This window comes from Crotalus tigris, unplaced genomic scaffold (genome assembly GCF_016545835.1).
Source record: "Crotalus tigris isolate CLP2741 ecotype Arizona unplaced genomic scaffold, ASM1654583v1 scf7180000018155.2402879, whole genome shotgun sequence".
Lineage (NCBI taxonomy): Eukaryota > Metazoa > Chordata > Lepidosauria > Squamata > Viperidae > Crotalus > Crotalus tigris.
The window spans coordinates 83,179-103,014 of record NW_024096851.1 but is presented as its reverse complement, the minus strand read 5'-3'; the positions used below and the strand labels follow the sequence as shown (position 1 = coordinate 103,014).

The window sequence follows — 19,836 nt, the reverse complement described above, 5'->3', positions numbered from 1 at the left end:
AGTGATCTGTGCAAAAGCCTGCCTTTACCCCCTTTTGATCACATAGTATTCTTAACAAAAGCTTTCATGTCTCCAGTAAATGTTAGTGCTATTTATCAAACTCATCAAGCATTTATTTATGAGAATTTCAATCTATTCTGGCTTCTCAATTGTTGAAAAGGCTTGAAATGGAGAATTATGGTTTATTATTATCCTATATTTAAACATAGAGCCTGGAGGGACTGCTTTGAATGTGATGTTTTTAATCTTAAATGTCCTTGGGTAAATGCAGTGTTGCTTTGTGGACCTAGCATATTATTCCTAGGTAGTTTCAGTTGCTATGTATACAACGGTGTACAGCAAATATGTGAACATAAGGTATTTGTGGGAGAATCTGGTGATATTTAGTGCTGCCTCTTTCTAAATGAGCTGCACACTGATTGTAGTGTCTTTGAAAAGACCTAGAATATTGTTCAATCCCATGAGTTTGACTCAATCTGGGAGAAAAGATTGTTTTCACCTGTCGTAAATCAAGGCTCCCTCTTTAACCAAGTTTTATTCTGTGTAAATATGTCAGCTATCAGATGACAACAAAAGTAACAATGAAAAGTATCTTCTTTAAGGTCTCCTTTTATACAACATTCTAGAACAAGGGCTTCATAATTGTTTTGGGAATGATTTGATTTCATTGCAGGACCTTTTGCCCATTGCTAGATTCAATCATTATGTGACATATTTTTATTTCATAAGAAGGATACAACTGTTCAGCAATCCTCAATTTTTAAGGCTGGTGGCCATATTTGGAATGCCAAAGGCATGTTGTGTGTTCATTCATAAAATAGCTGACATAAAGAATGGGACTAGTTCATTCCCAACAGTGGCTGTCATGGTGGCTTTGTCACCAATAAAGAATTCATTGACTAGAAGACAAACTGGATAACACTAAAAAAAAAAAAAACCAGTAAATTGCCCAAGAATAAAAGTAGAAAGTAAAGCTGGAATCTAAGCTTTTCTCATGTTCATATCCACAAAACTAACAAAAGAATAATTGTATAATTGTCCTTGTATAGGCAACAAATATACAAATATATTTAAAAAATAACAAAAAAATACCCTTGTGTGTCCAATCACATTTGGCCAATAAAGAATTCTATTCTATACAGGCAACAAATATTGCATATGCATATATATAATTTTTTCTCACAAAGGATTGCTAACTGTTTTGCTATCCAGTCTGACAATTTCTATTTATTTTTTAATTGATTTAAAAAAAAAAAATCAGGTGGAACAGGCAGCCAGATAAAAGCATATATGGTGTCTTTGCTGTACTAGCCATGAATTAAAAATTCCCTAAAAAGCACAACAGCAATCATGATCTACATTGTAAAAAGACTGTTATGCTATGAAAAGGTGAATGGTAATAGCAATCTGGTTTTCTTGGTTTTCAAAACTGGTCCCATGCAATTTTTCAATGAAATTTTGCTTTCACAATGTAAAAAAAACTATCATCTCTGTATGAGAGAAGCAGATAAAATAATGTTAAATAGCTGCTGTCTTTGTTTTCTTTGATAGCTTTTTGGAGACTGCGGCATATTTCTGTATGAAACCAAAAATGGGTGAAAAGGAGGTTTCCTTGAATGCTTTCTTCAGTATATGGCATGAATTCAGTTCTGATTTTAAAGAATTTTGGAAAAAAGAAAATAAACTTATTTTGCAAGAAAGGTAAGTAACATCTAATCCACTTTAAATTGTTAGAATATTCTGGGAATTTAAGGCTGGGTATTCTGACTGAAGGGAGGAGATTTCTTTCTTTTTTTTCATGATTATCTTATACACGTAGTCCTCGACTTACAACCATAACAGAGCCCAAAATGTCTGTTACTAAGCGAGACAGTTATTAAGTGAAATTTGCCCCATTTTACAACCTTTCTTGCTACAATTGTTAAGTGAATCACTGCAATTGTTAAGTTAGTAATACATGTCTTTAGTGAATCTGGCTTCCCCATTGACTTTGCTTGTTGGAAGATCTCAACAGTTGATCACACTGCAGCCATCATAAATATGAAATCAGTTGCCCCAGGTCTGAATTTTGATCATGTGACCATGGAGATACTGCAATGGTTGTTAAGTGTGAAAAATGGTCATAAGTCACTTTTTTCAGCACCATTTTAACTTGGAATGGTCACTAAATGAACTGTACAGACTGTTTACAGAGAGACAATCTGGGTTTTTAACTCAAGAAAGCAATATATAAATATGAAAATAAAAATAAATAATAATAGCTAGTAGGCTTACTGCCCTTTAGGTTCTGTCACTATGAAAACAGTAAATGTGCCCAAGCATTTCAAATTCTAGCAAATTTACTACAGTCCAATGATTTTTATGTTAAAGTCTCCTTCATCAAAGATTATAGTGGAATTTATATGCTCTCTGTTACGCTGCTATAGAACATGTTGTACTTCTTCTTACAACAGAATAATATTGCTAAATATCTTGGCAAGATTTTACCCTGAGATAAGATTCCAAAATACTGCTGTTTATACCTGGAACATATCAGGATAAATTTGTCTATTTTAAAATTTCTCTTTGCTATGTCTTTTCCAAGATTTTCTAAATTTATCACACTGTGCCATGTATCTTAAAACTATTATATTTATTTTAAACTTATAATTAGTGAAAGTTGAGGAGGAGGGGGGAGGGGGAGGAGGAGAAGGCTGGAAACCATACCAGAACTCCAAGGGTACACATAGTCTCCACCTTCTTCTCTTAAGAGTAGTTGCTACGCAGTCTACTTTGTACTGCAGACCAACAGATATAGAATGGACAAGTCTGTGTCTTGAATATAGTTGCATTACTGAAGCCTGTGCATTTTGCATTAATTTATCTGTTAGTGGCTGATTTACTGAAGTGATTAATTCCCTTTTGATAATTGAAATTAACAACTCACTGAAGAGTTGCTCAAGTATATAGACAAAAAAAAGCAACTCAAGAATTGTGCTAAACTACCAAGGGCTACAATTATCTCAGTGTTCATGTACTCATTGCTAAGACAGAAAAGTCAACCATGCTATTCCTAAGTGATTCAAAATATTCTTTAAATGGCCAGGAATATTTTTAAGTTGAAAAGTCCTAGTTCATTAGATTTAAAAATGAATACTTGGATGAAGCATTCCAGTTTAATCTTTTTATATATGTATATAAAGACTAAGCTTTTTTGTAGAAAGAAAAGGCGGAATAAGTCCTCCTACATGTCTATTACTAAATGTTTTCTTAATTCACTATCAAAGGGAGCAGCCTCCTCTTTCTATTTTTGAACAGTAGGAATAGATCAGGCAAAGAATACAAAGCATCAGTTATGCTGCCTGAATGTATCAGCACCAACCATTCACGGACAGCACTCTAGGTGATTTGCAGCCGTTGCTCAGTTCATTTCCTCAACAGCATAAAACATAAGTAAGCTTATGATAATTATTTTGTTTTTATATTAAGAATCTTAGGATGCATTGGCCCTGACTTAGCAAAAGATATGCTCTGAGATTTACAGAATTCCAAGTCCAAAATATATTTCGAATTAGCAAAACTCAAATAAAGCTTTCAGTTGCTGTGCATCCACATTCAATTCCAGTTGCTTCCACCACAACTTTTATCATTTAAGCAGAACAGTTTGGGGGAGAATAAATAATTAGGAACTGTAAACCTTTGCTAAACTATTGCAAATCACTCAGATCTCCCAGTCTATCATAATTTACCTTCTGCTTCCCCCCCAACACAAGTAATTCAAATCAATAGATGTAAAAGAGATTCATGTTCATGTTACATTCAGTCATATTATTTCAGCCTAAGGTGTTTGTGTATTATTTTCATTGACAGTGCTATTTTGAACTCAGAAGAATATAGAATCCTCAGTACAATAACATTCATTTTAACATTTTTTTTATCTTCAGTTTTTCTATCATATTCCATCTTACGGTTTATAAAAGCTTCCTATGGCTTATAAAGCTACAACAATGAAATTTTACTGATACCAAAGATGAAGATATAAAGGATGTAGCCCATATCAATTGGAAATTAGTAAAAAGTTATTTGGCCACAAAAAAAAATGGTTAACAAAAAGTTCTGAGAGTATCTGTCAAAGATGATTAAAACAGATCTGAGCCTGGTGCCTTTCAGATAATTTTCAATTCCTACAGTCCATGAATAGAAATGTTTTGTGGGCACCAAGTTACCTGAGGCAGATGGATCTTTTGTATCTATTTGACTTGATTTTCTAACCTATCATTAGGTTCATATTTCTTCTATGGTGAACTTCTAAGAAGAGTTCCAGTTATTCTAGTACAGAAGGAATAGGGAAAAGCCTTGAAGGATAGGAGGAAATTTGGGGCTTGAGCCCATTAAGAAACTAATTTGATTAAATGTGTCATTCAGGCCCTTCCCCAGTTCAGATGAAGATAAATTGAGGGAGGGGAGGAAGCACATTTAGGAAGCACATGCAAGATTCTATAACTGTAGCTGTTACAATAAAAGTAGTCCTGACTGCTAAGCGCTACTGATTTCTTTAGTCTGCTCCACCTTATAGGCTCACATCTACTACTGTATGTCCAAATATATATATATGAACTGGTTCCAATTCTTATAGTAGTATGTATTACTATAAGAAATGGAAGCAAAGAATTAATGGCAGGAGCTTTTACTAAAGCCAAACCTTGAAGCTTTATTTCATGCTATCAATATGATGATGTATTTTGATAATTTAGGAGAATCCCAAGCTAGTTTTTTAGCAAAACGTGGACATTTTCTCATTGACATCATAACCAAATGTTGCACCTGCTGTCTGCATTTTAACTTTGCTCTGGAACCTTTGACCTTTTTCTCTTTTCCAGATTTTATTTTAAATGCAGAGGTCTTTTTTTTTAAAAAAAAAAATGCAATTCACAGTGGTATGCGCTGAATCTTTGAGTAACCAGATATTGCTTGCATGAACAATGGCTTACATTCCAGTCATTCATAATACATGAGAGTATCCAAAGGTTTACTTAGCTCAACATTGACAGCAATGGAGTGTGACTGCACTCTGTTCTTTTAGTAGTCATCATTCTTCTTCACTTTTGGCTAAGAGAGATGGCAGGAATCTTAATTGCTCATTCCAAGGTTTCCTAACCTCTTTATCCTCTACCATTTCTCTTGTGTTTTAGGCAGGGTGTGAATTGAAAGGGAAAGATTTTATTCCTGAAATGAACAGCATATCTTATGTCTCTGGAAGAGGGGCACTGGCAAAGAATCAACAGCATTTCTGATCCCATTTGTCTTTGTAGTGGGAGAAACATATGTGCTTGCATTTTCTCAGTGCTGTTAAATGTTATCTCTGTTGCAACAGAAGAGTTAGAAAACTGAAGTGAAGATTCTAACTAAAATGCTGGGAACACGACATTTTGTGGATAGAATGTGGCATTGATATGTATCATTCCTTAGGCACCCAAATAACACATTTTAGAGAATTTCCTGTAAAGGTTCCTATTTTATTTTATTTTATTTTTATTTATTTATTTATTTTGGTCATAACAGCAATCTACAATTGTCTTCTGATTGAGACTCCTGTATTTATTTGTATACCTTATGCCACGTACATACCGTATTATTGATTTTTTTTTAATTTCAGTGTAGGAGAGTCTAACAAAAATATATTAACAATACAGAAGATGCACTCTTTAAACATTAACTAGAATAATTTTAAATACTTTCACAAAGTATTTTGCAGATCTTTCAAGGAAGCAGTAAGTACCAATGGCAACCGTTGGGGGACAGATTGTCTCACCAGAATATTCAGACTTGTCTTGCTGAAAAATTACTGAAGGAAGATACTAAAAGAAAGCTACCCATGACTTAATGTTAATATATAATGAATGTTTAGTTAATGAAAGGGAAGTAGCAGCAACATTATACTGGAGAGAACTGACTGTAATAATAAAGTGTTTGAGTTTAAGAAAAAGTAAAATTTAAAAAAATACCTAGTTTGTACTTGAAATGGATTTTAATAAATAAGAATAATGCTAAGTAGGATTCCATGACAAGGAAAAACTAGTAGGAAAAAAGAGCTGTAAGGAGTAGAAATTCCTAAGAAAGGAGGAATTAAACTAAATAATTCCTGTGGAGAAGAAAAACAGAAAAGTATCAAAAGAAGTGTGGTTGACCAAAGAGTTCAGTGATGATCTGAAATTTCAAAAGAATAAGGATGTCTCCAAGGAAGATTATACAAAAGTTGGAACTGTAAATGATAAAGTTCAAAATGACCTAGACTGGTGAAGGATGCTCGGAATACTACAAGGGCTTTTTCAGATATGTTCAGGGAAAATATAAAGAAAAGAATCTGTTTAGTGAAAATGTCAATATGCTAAGCTAGCAAATAACCATGGAAAAGGATAAATTGTCCTATTCCTTTTTTCACTCAGTCTTCTCTAAAAAAATGGCATGTATCCTAATAGAAAATTTGAAAGGAGAAAGTTGAGCAACCAGATTGACAGAGATATGGTCAGGAAATTATTTATTTTCAATGAGTTCAAGTCTTTAGAGTTAGATGAATTCTATCCTAAGCACTGAAAAAGTAAGTAGAAATATGGTTTCCAAATTATAGGAAGCAATGATTCTACTCTATTCTATACTGGTCAAGCTCCATTTCAAATATAATGTCCCCTTCTGAGCACCAGGGCTGAAAAAAGAATGAGATCAAGGGAAGGCCAAAGGTTTATCAAGGAACTAGAAACTAAGTTCTAGAAAAAGTAATTGAAAAGACTTGCATGTTTATGCTGAAAGAAAAAAACCCTGAAGAATGTTATGATAACACTTACCAGAAAAGTGAATGCCAGGATGTGTATATTGTCATAGATCACAGAATCATGGGCTTAAATTACAAGAAAACCTATTCCAATTGAATGTTGAAGTTGCTACCAAAGACCAAAATACACTTTGCCCAGAGAAGTAGTAGACTTTCAGTTATTAAATGAGATCAATAAGGCTAAATGGTTCTCTGTCAGAAATATCTTACTTTAAACTCAGAGTCACTCTGTGAATGAGATGGACATGTATCTATATATCTATTTCTACATATCTTCTGCATCAGGAAGAATGCTAGACAATGCCTGTAATCCTGGTAATATTTTCTTGGTAAAGAAATATATTTCTGCCTGGCCTCAATACTAATATAATGTAACCGAATACAACTATGAAAATAGCACTGTTTCAGATATTTAGGGTTTAAGTCATTCTAGATGTAGTATGTAAAGCAGTTCCTATGAAGGCATCCAGGACACTGTCTAGCCTAGCTGTATATATTCCTTTAATTACATATTGAGTTTGTAGAAAATCTGCAGAGGAAGGTGTGCTTGACCCATCAGCCACTTCTGGGAACTCACCGTACAGCCTTTGTTTGGATCCCAGACAGCATATAACGATTCCTTTTTGGCAAGATGTTCAGGCAGGTAATGCTTAGCTGAGTTAAATTTTTGGCATCTCATTTCAATCTGATCCCAATCTGATTAGATATTTTTGTCTCCGAGTGTCCAGTGAAATTGTTTTATATTTGGAATATGTATAAATCCAGTTTATATCAGCCAAAAGTCTGATAGTTGATTTGTATTGGTTGAAACATTTGATGAAACATTTGACTACAGGAGTAGTCATATGTACAATATGTTGTGATTTTCCAGATTTAGCATGGATTACTTGGGTTAGTTATACCTCTCCCCAAACATTTGCAATTAGATTAACCAAAGCTGATAAAAGCACCAGTATTCTTAGTCATGATGGTAGATTTAAAATAGAGAATGTGGAGACTTTATTGAAGGTCTTGTTAATCTCCTTTCTGAAACCTTGTCTTCTCATTTCTGTCTTGTTAAGGTAACTACACCGAATAAAGCAAAGTCATGGCCATAATATTTTTATAATGCTTGCTCACTCAATGGAAATTTTACAGGCTTTCTCTTTCTCTATATCCACCCGCTATTCTTATCTTGCACTAGAATCCAGTTTAATTTTTTTTTAAAGCTTGAAAATCACTAATTTTTCCAAATTGTATATCCCTATATGTAATGCAAATCACATTTCACCAAGTCTATCACAGATTGAATTAAAAGTATCCAAATGGTTTGCACTATTGACTTCCAAAATATCAAGCCCCATGATGTGTTTGGGACTAGGCTTTGCTATAAAAGTTGCCCACTTTTGCAGGAATAACAGTTAAGCTGGCACCTGGTGTGTCATGTTGTACTTCTAGATGAAAGCGTAGATTCTTGGGCAATATGTCTCCACAGCTCATTGATCTCCCTCTGAAGAAAGGCTGGTATGTCTCCCTACAGATTACTCGGCAGGATGATTTAAAGCTTGCTGTTGAACGATTTAAAGTCTGGCATTGTGTAGCTATGCACTGCATAGGAAGGAGCATGCCGGTAAGCTGTCACTGCTACTTCCAAAGAAGGGAATTAAATCTTGTAGCATGTGCTCTCAAAGAGAAGCCAATGAATTTGACTTGGGAACAAGATACCTGGACACATGGGAATTTTCATTCTTGGGAGAACCAAAAGGCAGAAAAGGTTGGAGGCATGGAATATCCCCCTGCATATACTTGGAGAAGCCAAAGTTCTTAATGCTGAGAACTGGGTGTTGTTTCCATCCCATTCTGTGTATATGCCTGTTTCTCTCAATATACCTCCACAGCTTAACAATTTCCATGTCATGCCCATTTCTTCATTCTGGTGCCTAGAGATTAACATACCCTTCCTTGAAGTTCCACCAATAATGGTTGCTGATAATTCAAGAACCAAATTATCTTAGTAAGTCAGAGTCGACACCAGGTCTTCCAGCACTTTGCATTAATTTAAAAGCAGCTCTCTTCCCTCTGAACAAGATTGGAGTCAGGTGGGGGTGGGGTGGGGGTTGAATCATGCCAGTTTGCCAATTTAAATTCTTCCGACCAGACTTGCTGCATTTAAAAAAATCAAACAATTTGGTTGTGGTTAGTCATAGTGAAGGAAATATTATTGATAAAAAATATGGTCTGCTGATGGTCTGTTGGAATACAACCTGGCTTAATCTTTAAGTTATACGTGCAAATTACACTGTTTGTGGATTTCAGTTTAAAAGCTGATCTTCAATACCCATTGAAAAATGAGAATTTCTGTACTATAAATCTTGGGAAATCAGTACAGAGTATTTTATACCTTCATCTTAAAAAGCAAATGCAAATTAAACTGGTGCTATGTTTTAAAACTGCAATAATTAGGAAATTTGTTTTTTTTTTCCAGAAAGTATTAAATTAATAAGTGGATAAATGCCACACTAAGGTCTTGGAACTAAAACAAATTGTGTGTGTGTGGGGTGTGTGTGTGTGTGTGTGTGTGTGTGTGTGTGTTTAAGAAAGAATGGGAGCTATTCCTTAAAGTCCTCCTGAAAGCCTTGTTGCTCTGACACCTTCATCTCTCAAGCACACAAACATTCCAGGCTTGCCAGTCTGTTTAAATTAGTCATGTATGACTAGACTCGGGCAAAGTGTAAAAGTATCTGCTCCAGGCCTACTTGGAGCCAGTCGGAAATGAATCTGTCTCCCAGAGATACTTCTTCAGACAAAATTATTAATGCTTAGTCGCATGGGAAGTGTCTTTTTTTTTTTCTGGCTGGGTTGAAGGATGGGAAAATTTCTCCCATGATAAGGCCATGATCAGCTGGGTGTTTGGTAGAGAAAGAAGATAAAATGTTGCTTCAGGGAAGCCTGGTTTCTTTTCCCTCTTTCTATCTTGCTCATCTTGCATGCTGTTTTCAGGCTTAATCACAACCAGCATTTTGTATAAACTTGCCTGACAATAAATAAGTGGTATGGAGAGTGTGTGGGGGGGGGGGGAGAAACCAAGCAACTGCCTTATGATGGAAACAAGGAACTGTGTTATTTGTTCGGATTAATCCTCTGAATTTATTCAAGTCGGAATTTGAAAATGTTTTGAATAAAAGGGCTTTGTAAGCAGCTGTGGTGGTGCAGTGGTTAAAATGCAGTATTTCAGGGTAATTCTGCCCATTGCCAGGAGTTTGATTCTGACAGGCTCAAGGTTGACTCAATCTTCCATCCTTCCAAGGTTGGTAAAATGAGGACCCAGATTGTTGTGGGCCATAGGCTGACTCTGTAAACTGCTTAGATAGGGCTGTAAAGCACTGTGAAGCTGTACATAAGTCTAAGTACTAATGCTATTTAAACATTCAAAAATATTCTTAAGTACTAGGCATGGGTTCTGTATACATCTTTGTCTACCTACATACATGCGTGCACACAAATGAAGTATGTGTGTAGGAATATGTCAATGTCATTTTCCAATTACTTCATTTGAGTGTATAAAAAGTTAAAGTGCCTTATTTATATTCACTTCATTTTTCACTCCAGTTTTGAGTAACAGAAAGTCTTGTGCATGGAGGTTTATTTTCAAGCTGGGAAGGATAGCTAGTTGTAAATGCCTTTCCTTGATCATGAAATGTTGAAAGAAAGCAAAGTTTGCCACATAAGGAAAATGTTTGTTGATATTTAACAATGTAAAATAGAACCTCATGTGTCAGACTTTTATCAAAGCATGGGTGCATATACTGTATTGAACAGGCCTTTGAGGTATAATGCTTTACATTCTGATATTGGTAGTTCCAGTTATCTATCAACACTGATAGAATTCATTTCTGCTCATCACTAAGTTTCTCTCATTTAATGCATTATCCACCACGATGTCAGGATCTTTTCTGACCCAGTCAACCCTAGCTCAGACTGCATGTTAAAGTAATTTTGCTTCAGTGTGCATCTCCTTCCAGAATGGTACATGTCACTGTTTCCCTTACTTCTACACAGTGGTGGGATTCAAATATGTGAACAACCAGTTCTCTGTGTGGATGCCGCTTCGGGAAGTCCATTCTGAGCCTGGGCAACAAAAAATTAGCTACCAGTTCTGCCGAAGTAGTGCGAACTGGCTGAATCCCACCACTGCTTCTACACCATGTACGTCTTGCACAAGAGCCGAGGTGGCGTAGCAGTTAGGGTGCAGTACTGCAGGCCACTTTAGCTGACTGTGTTCAGCAGGTCAGCGGTTCAAATCTCACCGACTCAAGGTTGACTCAGCCTTCCATCCTTCCGGGGTAGGTAAAATGAGGACCCAGATTGTTGGGGGCAATGTAAATATATATATACATTGCTTACTGGTGTACACCGCTTAGAGAGTGCTCGCACTTAAAGCGGTATATAAGTCCCATAAATAAATAAATAAATATCTCCAGACCATTAATTCCTGGTCTGTATTTCTTTTGCTCAGTACCACGAGGAATTCTCTTAAATGTAGCCCTATAAGAAAACTAAAAATATTGCCCCTTTCTCAAATGTGTGTACTGAGTTTGTATGAGGATAATAGAACCTGCCACTCTGATTACCTCTGGTCTAGAAAGCAGTAGCACAGTCTCCTGCATTCAGTTACTTTGGTAATCTGGTAACTGTCACCCACAGTGATTCTGAAATGGAACCTATCACTTTTGAAGTTTCTAGTTTAACACAAACCTCTCTTTGATACACAGAACAGCTCCCTTCCCTCTGCCTAGTAGGTCTGTTTGATTTATATCCAGATATAGCTTATTTGGGAGTTCCCTTGATTCCAATAGGTTTTTTTTTTTGTTATTTCTATGTTTTTATTGGACAATAATCGTGTCCAGCTGTTCACCTTGAAGAAGAGATGCCTTACATTAATGTAAGAGGGAAATTGGATGTGCTTTGTGTGTCTGGGGGTCATAAACAATTAAATCTTGGACTGTTAGACTAGCTAACATTTCCACGTGCACATTCATTCATTCCTTAATCCTACTTATCCCAAATTTGACCAGAAATATTTTCATTTGGATGCCCCCAGATGATTCACTTTGAATCACCTCTTGGCTTTTCTCCATAGGTTAAGTTAATGCTATCTATGTTATTTATCAATGGTCTGGCTTTATTTTGGATTAAGAGATGCTTTCCTTGCTTGTGCACAATTGGATTGTCCCAAAACTTTTCTTTTAATGCTTAGCCAGCCCAAATCCTAACTCTTGGAATCTTGTCCTTGCAACAGAGCTATTCAGTTTTCCACTTGAGATAATACCTAGCATTTCCAAGGAAGTCATTTTGGAAATTCTGGAATTTAATTTTATTTAGCATTTTGAATTTAACATTAGCATGACCATGATTAGTGTATTCTTCTTAATCAATTATAGTTTATGGCCACATTCCATAGTATATATGTCACACATAAAAGAAAACAATATTGAAATATTGATTGCACTACTTGTGACTTTAAAAACTTCAAGTCAGAGGTTATTTCATATCACTATTACTAATGTTCGCCATTAGTAATAAAGTAGCCACAGCCTTTCTGAGATCATCACCAAATAACCTATTGCTACCCTTCAAAAAATTGGAAGGCTAAATTACATTTAGACCCTGCCTAATGTTGTTTGTAAGGAACATTTCCTTCTTCCCGTGTGTGATGGATTCCTTTCCAAGACTGTCATCTTCCATAAAACATAAGTATTGCCATCTTGGGAGTGAGATGTCTCTACTACAATCCTGAAGGTCCCAGGCATAACACTTTTGTGCCTCTGTTAGCTTTTGGCTTTAGATGAACAAACATGTTGTTGCTATGGCTAAGAGGTTTCATCAACTAGGTCTCCTAAAACTTGCATCTTCTGCAAGCTTTTATGTCCCTGGCTGTTTTCCTCAGCCATTGTTGCAGCCAATATATATTAGGGTTTAAAAAACAGGAATGTGGTTTAACTACTGGGTTATGCTGTGATGAAATCAAACACAATCAAAGTATGCACAGTTTATTGAAGTTTTGTTTGCATCCAGGCATCTTGTTTGGTACTGGGAAACAATCATCTGAGTTATCTCTCAAACACAGCCTATAACAATTATTTTCATTAATTTTATTGTTTGCGGCTTTGGAGTCTTGTCAGCATTTTAGTCTGAGGGAAAATACTCTTGCAAATAAATGCTTTTATTCAGATAGCCAGTTTCCCCATCACCATCTGCTCTGAACAGAAATCAGAGAAATAACTTCTCTTGCTGCAGTTTTAGTAGTTTCTTTGTGTATGTGTTGGATTGGAATGGAGATTTTTCCATCTAAACAAGCTTTAGACAGTTTCCAGAAATGCTAGCATGTAGCCATACTGTCTCCTGAAATGCTCTGTTCTTTCCCTTACAACTGCTAACAAATTGCCTGCGTATCGGAAGGAATGAGCTTGTAAGTCCAAATCACTGTATGAGAAGAATGGTAACGCCTTGCCAGAGCAAAGACACCCCCCCCCCCGTTCATGAAAACTTTAAATCTCAGGCAGCAGATTCTGAGAGTCTGCGATAATAAAATGTTTCACTCAAGAGTTGGGAGTTTACCCCTCAATGGATGGCATAAGATGCCATTGAGGCTCTTTCAAAAAATCTTTTTTTTGAGTTCTTGACTTATTTGTCACATACTGTATAAGTTCATTCTTCTAGTAATGTTTGGCTTGAAAATGTAGTGGAAACAAGGAAAAAAAGAACAAGTAGAAAAATATGAAATAAGTAGCATAGGCATTGTGTGTGTGTGTGTGTGTGTGTGTTGTACATGTGTGTATGTGTGTCTTAAGTGTTTTTTATGATGCACCCAGTTAGGAAGAAGAAATCTGGCTGATGAGAGCTAAGGAGCTTGAAATAGCTATACCAGCTTCCCTTTAACTCTTTGTTAGCAATCCAAATTTAACACACACATATATGTATATGTATATTGTACCTTGAGATCAAAATGATTTAAGTTTCTGTACATAGGGAGTTTTATACAAACATACAGACACACTCATACAAATACACGTTCAGTGAGAGATCTATTTGTACTTGTGATATAACTGCAAATATGATGGATTTAGGCAGTGCTTTTTTTGTAAAAAAAAAAAAAAAACGTGCCAGAACTCACACATGTCATACAATCCCTCTTGCCTACCCTACAAGGTTCCATCCAAATAGGTGCCAGAACTCTGTTCTGGGCGTTCTATGACAAAAAAAAGCCCTGGATTTAGGACCACAGCTTGAATTCCACGTCAAGCATGGTGACAATGACTTAGGGTCACTCACTGTCTCTTCCTACCCATATGGTAGTGGTTGTAGGAGAAATTGGAGAAGAGACTGCTTTGGGACAGTTTAAATTCCTGGAGGAAAGCAGTATATAAATCTAACAAAGCTCAGCAGGATATCAGTAAAATGCTCTTCATTTTTGTTCTCCAATTTTCTAAGAGTCTTTTGTTTGGGAACATTCTAGATTCTTCTTGAGCCAACTTCCACATGAAGACATAGCCAATTATTACAGTGTTACTTGTTTAAACTATGGAAATTACGTTTTGCCGAATGTATCTACAATTTTCAACAAGCAATTTCTGGGTAGCTGCTATCTTTCTATTCAGGCTAAAAAACAGATCATGCCAAACCAATCTTATTTCATTCTTTCATAAAGTGACCAAATTAGTAGACCAGCGCAATGCTGTGGACATAGTATACTTAGATTTCAGTAAGGCATTCAACAAAGTAGACCACAATCTATTGCTTGGTAACCTAAAAAAGGTGGAATAGGCAACATCACCACCAGATGGATTTGTAGTTGGCTGACAAACTGTACTCAACGAGTAGTCTTCAATGGTACTACCTCCACATGGAGAGAAGTAAGCAGTGGGGTACCATAAGGCTCTGTGTTAGGCCCAGTACTCTTCAAAATCTTCATCAATGACTTAGATGAAGGAATAGAAGGGGAACTCATCAAATTTGCAGATGACACTAAACTGGCAGGAATAGCCAACACCCCAGAAAACAAGCTCAGGATTCAAAAAGATCTTGACAAACTAGAACAATTGGCCCTATCCAACAAAATGAGTTTTAATGTGGAGAAAAGCAAAGTTTTATATTTAGGCAGGAAAAATAAAGATATAAGTACAGATTAGGTGAGACCTGGATCAAAAACAGCAACTGTGAGAGGGACCTTGGAGTCCTAGTGGACGATCAGTTGACTATGAGACAGCAATGTGCAGCAGCAGCCAAAAAAGCTAATACAATCCTGGGTTGTATAAACAAAGGCATAGAAACAAGATCATGTGAAGTATTAGTACCACTTTATAAAACCTTAGTGAGACCACACCTGGAATACTGCAACCAATTTTGGTCTCCATACTACAAAAAAGATGTTGAGACCATGGAAACAGTTCAAAGAAGAGCAACTAAGATGATCCAAGGCCTGGAGACTAAAACATATGAAGAACGGCTGCAGGACTTGGGTTTGGCTAGTCTAAAGAAAAGAAGAAACAGGGTTGACATGATAGCAATATTCCAGTATTTGTGAGGCTGCCACAAAGAAGAGGGGGTCAAATTATTCTCCAAAGCACCAGAGGGCAGGACAAGAAACAATGGTTGGAAACTGATCAAAGAAAGAAGCAATGTGGAATTAAGGAGAAAGTTCCTAACAGTGAGGACAATTAACCAGTGGAACAGCTTGCCTTCAGAAATCATGGGCGCTCCATCAGTGGAGGTTTTTAAGAAGAGACTGGACAGTCACTTATCTGAGATGGTATAGGTTCTCCTGCTTGAGTGGGGGGTCTGGACTAGAAGATCTCCAAAGTCCCTTCCAGCTCTTATTCTATTCTATTTTGTTCTGTTCTTTTCTATTCTATTTTATTAATTCTAAGACTATTAATTTTATAATAACATAGAGCAGCTATAGTATCTATTAGGTCAGTGGTTCTCAACCTTTTTAATGTCGCGACCCCCAACTGGTCGTAAGTCAAGGACTACTCAACCGGTTGTAAGTCGAGGACTACTCAACTGGTGCAGCACCGTTTGCAGAATGGGACTTTTGGTGGGCTCAGCAGGGCAGAGACAGCTGGACAATTCCTATTGGCTTTTGAAAGCCAATAGAATTAGACTCTATTCAAGAGTCTAATAGAAAGCCAATAGAATAAAAGGGAGTAGCACAGCTAAGGAAAAGGGGAAAAAATGGCAGACTGCGTTGTTTGGCGACCCCCGTGAAATGGTCGTTTGACCCCAAATGGGGTCCCGACCCACAGGTTGAGAACCACTGTATTAGGTTTTTTGGTGCCTAATAGGATTTCCTTGATGGTATTTTCTGATAATTTATATTTTGCATAGTAACTGGATGGTTGTATATTGAACTTGTCCTACAACAGTCTTGTATTTTGCAAGGATTATTGACTTGATGAATTAATGTATTGCAGACTTAAAGAGGCTGAAGAAGTATGTAGACAGAAAAAAGGAAAATCACTTTACAATATAAAACAAAAGCATGATTCTGGAATTGTAAGTATAATTATTCTTACTATCTATAATTAAATGTTAAATGTTAAACCAAGATGTAGAAAATGAATGCAAAAAAAAAATAAAACTAGGCAGATCACTAGATTTAGGCAATAGTGATGGTGATGGCAGAAGATTAAGCACCAAGTAGCTTGTTGTAGTCATTTAACCCTAATGCAAGATAAATGGTTTGTTTTAAGCATCTGGAGATTATATCTTGGGAAAACTCAACTTCATATCTAACTAGTCTTATTTAATTGTATTTTGATCTTTGAGTTATAGAAAAATTGTTCCCCCTGGTTGTTTATCTTCTTTTGGGCTATTAACAGTAAACCTTACTCTGTGACATTTCCCTGGTAACTACTTTTTTAATACATTGTCAAATACACATTCACTAAGGATGTGAGTCACAACCACTTCAATGTGCAAGCCTTTTTTAATGTTTTCCATTGGGAGATAAATGTTTGAATGTGTTTCATGCACGCATAGAAGACTTTTGATCCTATAAGGTAGCACAGTTATTTTTCAGGAGGCAGAGTTGGGTTAATATTATACGTATCAAAGTTACTGAACATATGCAGAACTGTGAAAATAATGGAATAACCTTTGGATGATATCACAGGTGTTTCTCAGTGTTTATGAATATGCTATGAAATACTGACTATCTTCTTGCTCACTCTGTTTTGTGTCCTTCATTTTCAGAAAGCAAAGATAAGTATGAAAATATGAGAGAAGAAAAACTTGTGTCTTTGTATCCAGACTCAATAAATTGATCATGCCTTGGGAGGTAGGGGAAAGGAAATATTACCGTTCAGCCCATTTGTTTTGTTGATTTTCTTGCATTTTGTTTCCTGTTTACACTGACTACTATGAACATTCACTGATAAACAGATTTGCACGATGGATACCCAGTAATGGAAGCCATTTGATATCTCTCTCTTACAGGCACCCCATATGCTACATTCTTTTCCATCCAAACATTATTTGCAATTTATACTGTATAATATTAATAAAGACTAAAGTAGTCTGTATAAGCAGCAGTATTTCAGTATGTCCCTAAACATACTGAAAACTTTATAAACATCTACCTTCATATAGATGTTATACTTCCATTCCTGCAGGAATTTTTTTCCCCCAGAGCAAATACATTGCATTTAGATTAGAGAGAATGTTACTTCTCAAGAACTCTTTGTATCCATTTCATATGGACCTTGTAAGTGTACTCTGAATTGGTAAAAGTGTTTCTTTTACACTCTAAGCCATGGTCTCCAAAGTTACTTCATTGCCTCCTGACAAAATATGTCATAAATATGACATTCAGCCCAGCTATTGTTATAATTGACAAAGCTGATCATGATTTGCTGATATTAATGAATGGAATGAAAACAAAAGGGGGAAATCCCAATTACAGTTAAGCACAGGACTCACTTGGTAGATACCAAACAATCTCGGGTATTTCAATATTATAGTCATTGAAGAAACTGTTTGCAGAGTAACAGGAAACTTGTTGTAGACTTTCTATCAAACTCTTGAGTTAAAAAAAAAATTAAAGTAGTAAAGATCTTTCCCTTTTCTTATTCAAAATTATGAAGGATTATTAAGAGCCTTGGTTTTTCTGGTGATAAAGCAAAGATTATTACTTCTGTTTGATCTCACATTTTATTAAGTACTTGTATTACAAAAAGTACAGCAGATGCAATTGTTTTGCAATCCTTCTGTCTCAACTGCTAAAAACAATTTAATGATTGGGCAGATCTAGTTTACCACATTTTCTCCACACTTTCTAAGAGCAACTTTTTAAAAGAGTAAAAAAGCCAAAAGTAGGGAAACAATGTATATATCTCAATGCCTCTTAGCATAGAAGGTGCTAGAGTGATGCAATTTCTAAGTTTTGAAATATTTATTTTTCTCTATGTAACCCGCTATATGATACCTGGTTATCCAGAGATTAATATGTGATTCCAGGAATCATAAGGGCTGCATAAAATATGACCTCAGGAATTGAATTTTTAAAATACCAATCACTAAAAAATATATTTTTCCTCCACTGGGAAATGATTTCCTGTTACATAATCAGCTTGAAACTCTATCATCTTTTAGGATAGCCCCAAAACTGCATTATATGATCCAATAGCATCAGGAATAAGATTATTTCTTTGGGAAAGGGAAAAAGAGAAGATTGTTACAAAAAAAACCTATCAAAAGCAATTAAAGAAGTAAATCATATTTTAATAGCACTGATTAAAACTCATGTTTGTATTTATGTAATTTATAGTCTTTTGCTGTTTCTGCATTCTTTTTTCATTTAAATGCATTTAAAAACATTGAAGCATGTTTCTGTTTTGTAGATATCCTGTCCCCTTCAGTATCTACTGTGTGTATATTACCATTCTAAACTGAATAATGCTACACTTAACAAAGATCGCTATGTGCAATATTGTATTTAGTGTTTCTATTCCAATTTTTTTTAGAATGTTAATTTATATGAAAAATAAAAGAAATAATAAGATCAGTGTTGTATTGTGCATATAGTACTTCAGTTTTTGTGACTCTGAGATGATTAACAATTACTCGATTGCAAAAAAATGTATTTTTTATTTTAAAAAAATTAAAACTTGCTCTTTTGAGAAATGTACAATATTATCTAAAACAACACATAAAGTCAACATCAAGGGAAGAACCAGAAAAGAGATATATACAAAGCTGGGGCATCCTTTCTGGCTCATTTTGTCATATTGTTCTCAACCTATTCAGACCTAAACCAGGGGAAGTTCCTCTAGTAATAACAATAGCATTTAGCCTTATATACCACCTCAGAGTGCTTTACAACACTCTTTTCAATTTAGTGTAGAAGCATTGTTTGCAAATTGCCCCCAATAATCTGGGTCCTCATTTTACCAGGCTCAAAAAGTTGGAAAGCCGAGTCAACCTTGAGCCCTGTCAGGACTGAACACCAGGCTGTGGGCAGAGTTTGCCTGCAATACTACACTTTAAGCACTGCACCTCTAGGTCTCTTCTTATTCTAGATTAATCAGACCATACCTCATTTCTCTCAGCCATATCCCATTCAGGAAATGCTTCCTGCTCTAGATTATTGAAACCTACTTAATCCCATTTCCTAGATCAGGGGTAAGCAACCTTGGCTCTTTTATGACTTGTGGACTTCAACTCTCAGGAATACTGGGAGTTGAAGTCCACGAGTCATAAAAGAGCCAAGGTTGCCTACCCGTCCTAGACTGAAACTGGTGTAAGAAGTTGGTGTTAGCAGAATGCCTGCAGCATATTGTCATTGTTGGCTTTGGACAGATGTGAAAATTGTGTCCATTTTGGTTTTAGTCCCAACCATTAATGAAATAGGGATGCCAGTAGGATTTAACCTTACCAGAAAAAAGGAATCCCATTTCTAACCTCTAAACAAGCATTACAGTGCAAAATAGCATCCTTTTCTGCTTTTGTTGATTGCTTGCAAGTAATTGGTGTAACATGGCTTATTTTTA

At 35.8% G+C, this 19,836-nt stretch overlaps 1 protein-coding gene across 2 annotated transcripts in view; it reads left to right on the top strand.

The window, feature by feature from the left end:
• The window catches only part of FMN2 (formin 2), a 196,273-nt gene extending 177,428 nt beyond the window's left edge, over positions 1 to 18,845 (top strand). The window contains exons 17-19 of one of the 2 annotated variants that reach the window (XM_039348448.1): positions 1,552 to 1,701; positions 16,261 to 16,342; positions 17,042 to 18,845. In XM_039348448.1, the coding sequence (XP_039204382.1) occupies positions 1,552 to 1,701; positions 16,261 to 16,342; positions 17,042 to 17,068 (259 nt within the window). In that variant the 3' untranslated portion in view covers positions 17,069 to 18,845. Of the gene's footprint in view, positions 1 to 1,551; positions 1,702 to 16,260; positions 16,343 to 17,041 lie in introns of those variants that run through there. The other variant, XR_005557298.1, reaches the window with a different exon arrangement.
• The last annotated feature ends 991 nt before the right edge of the window (positions 18,846 to 19,836 follow it).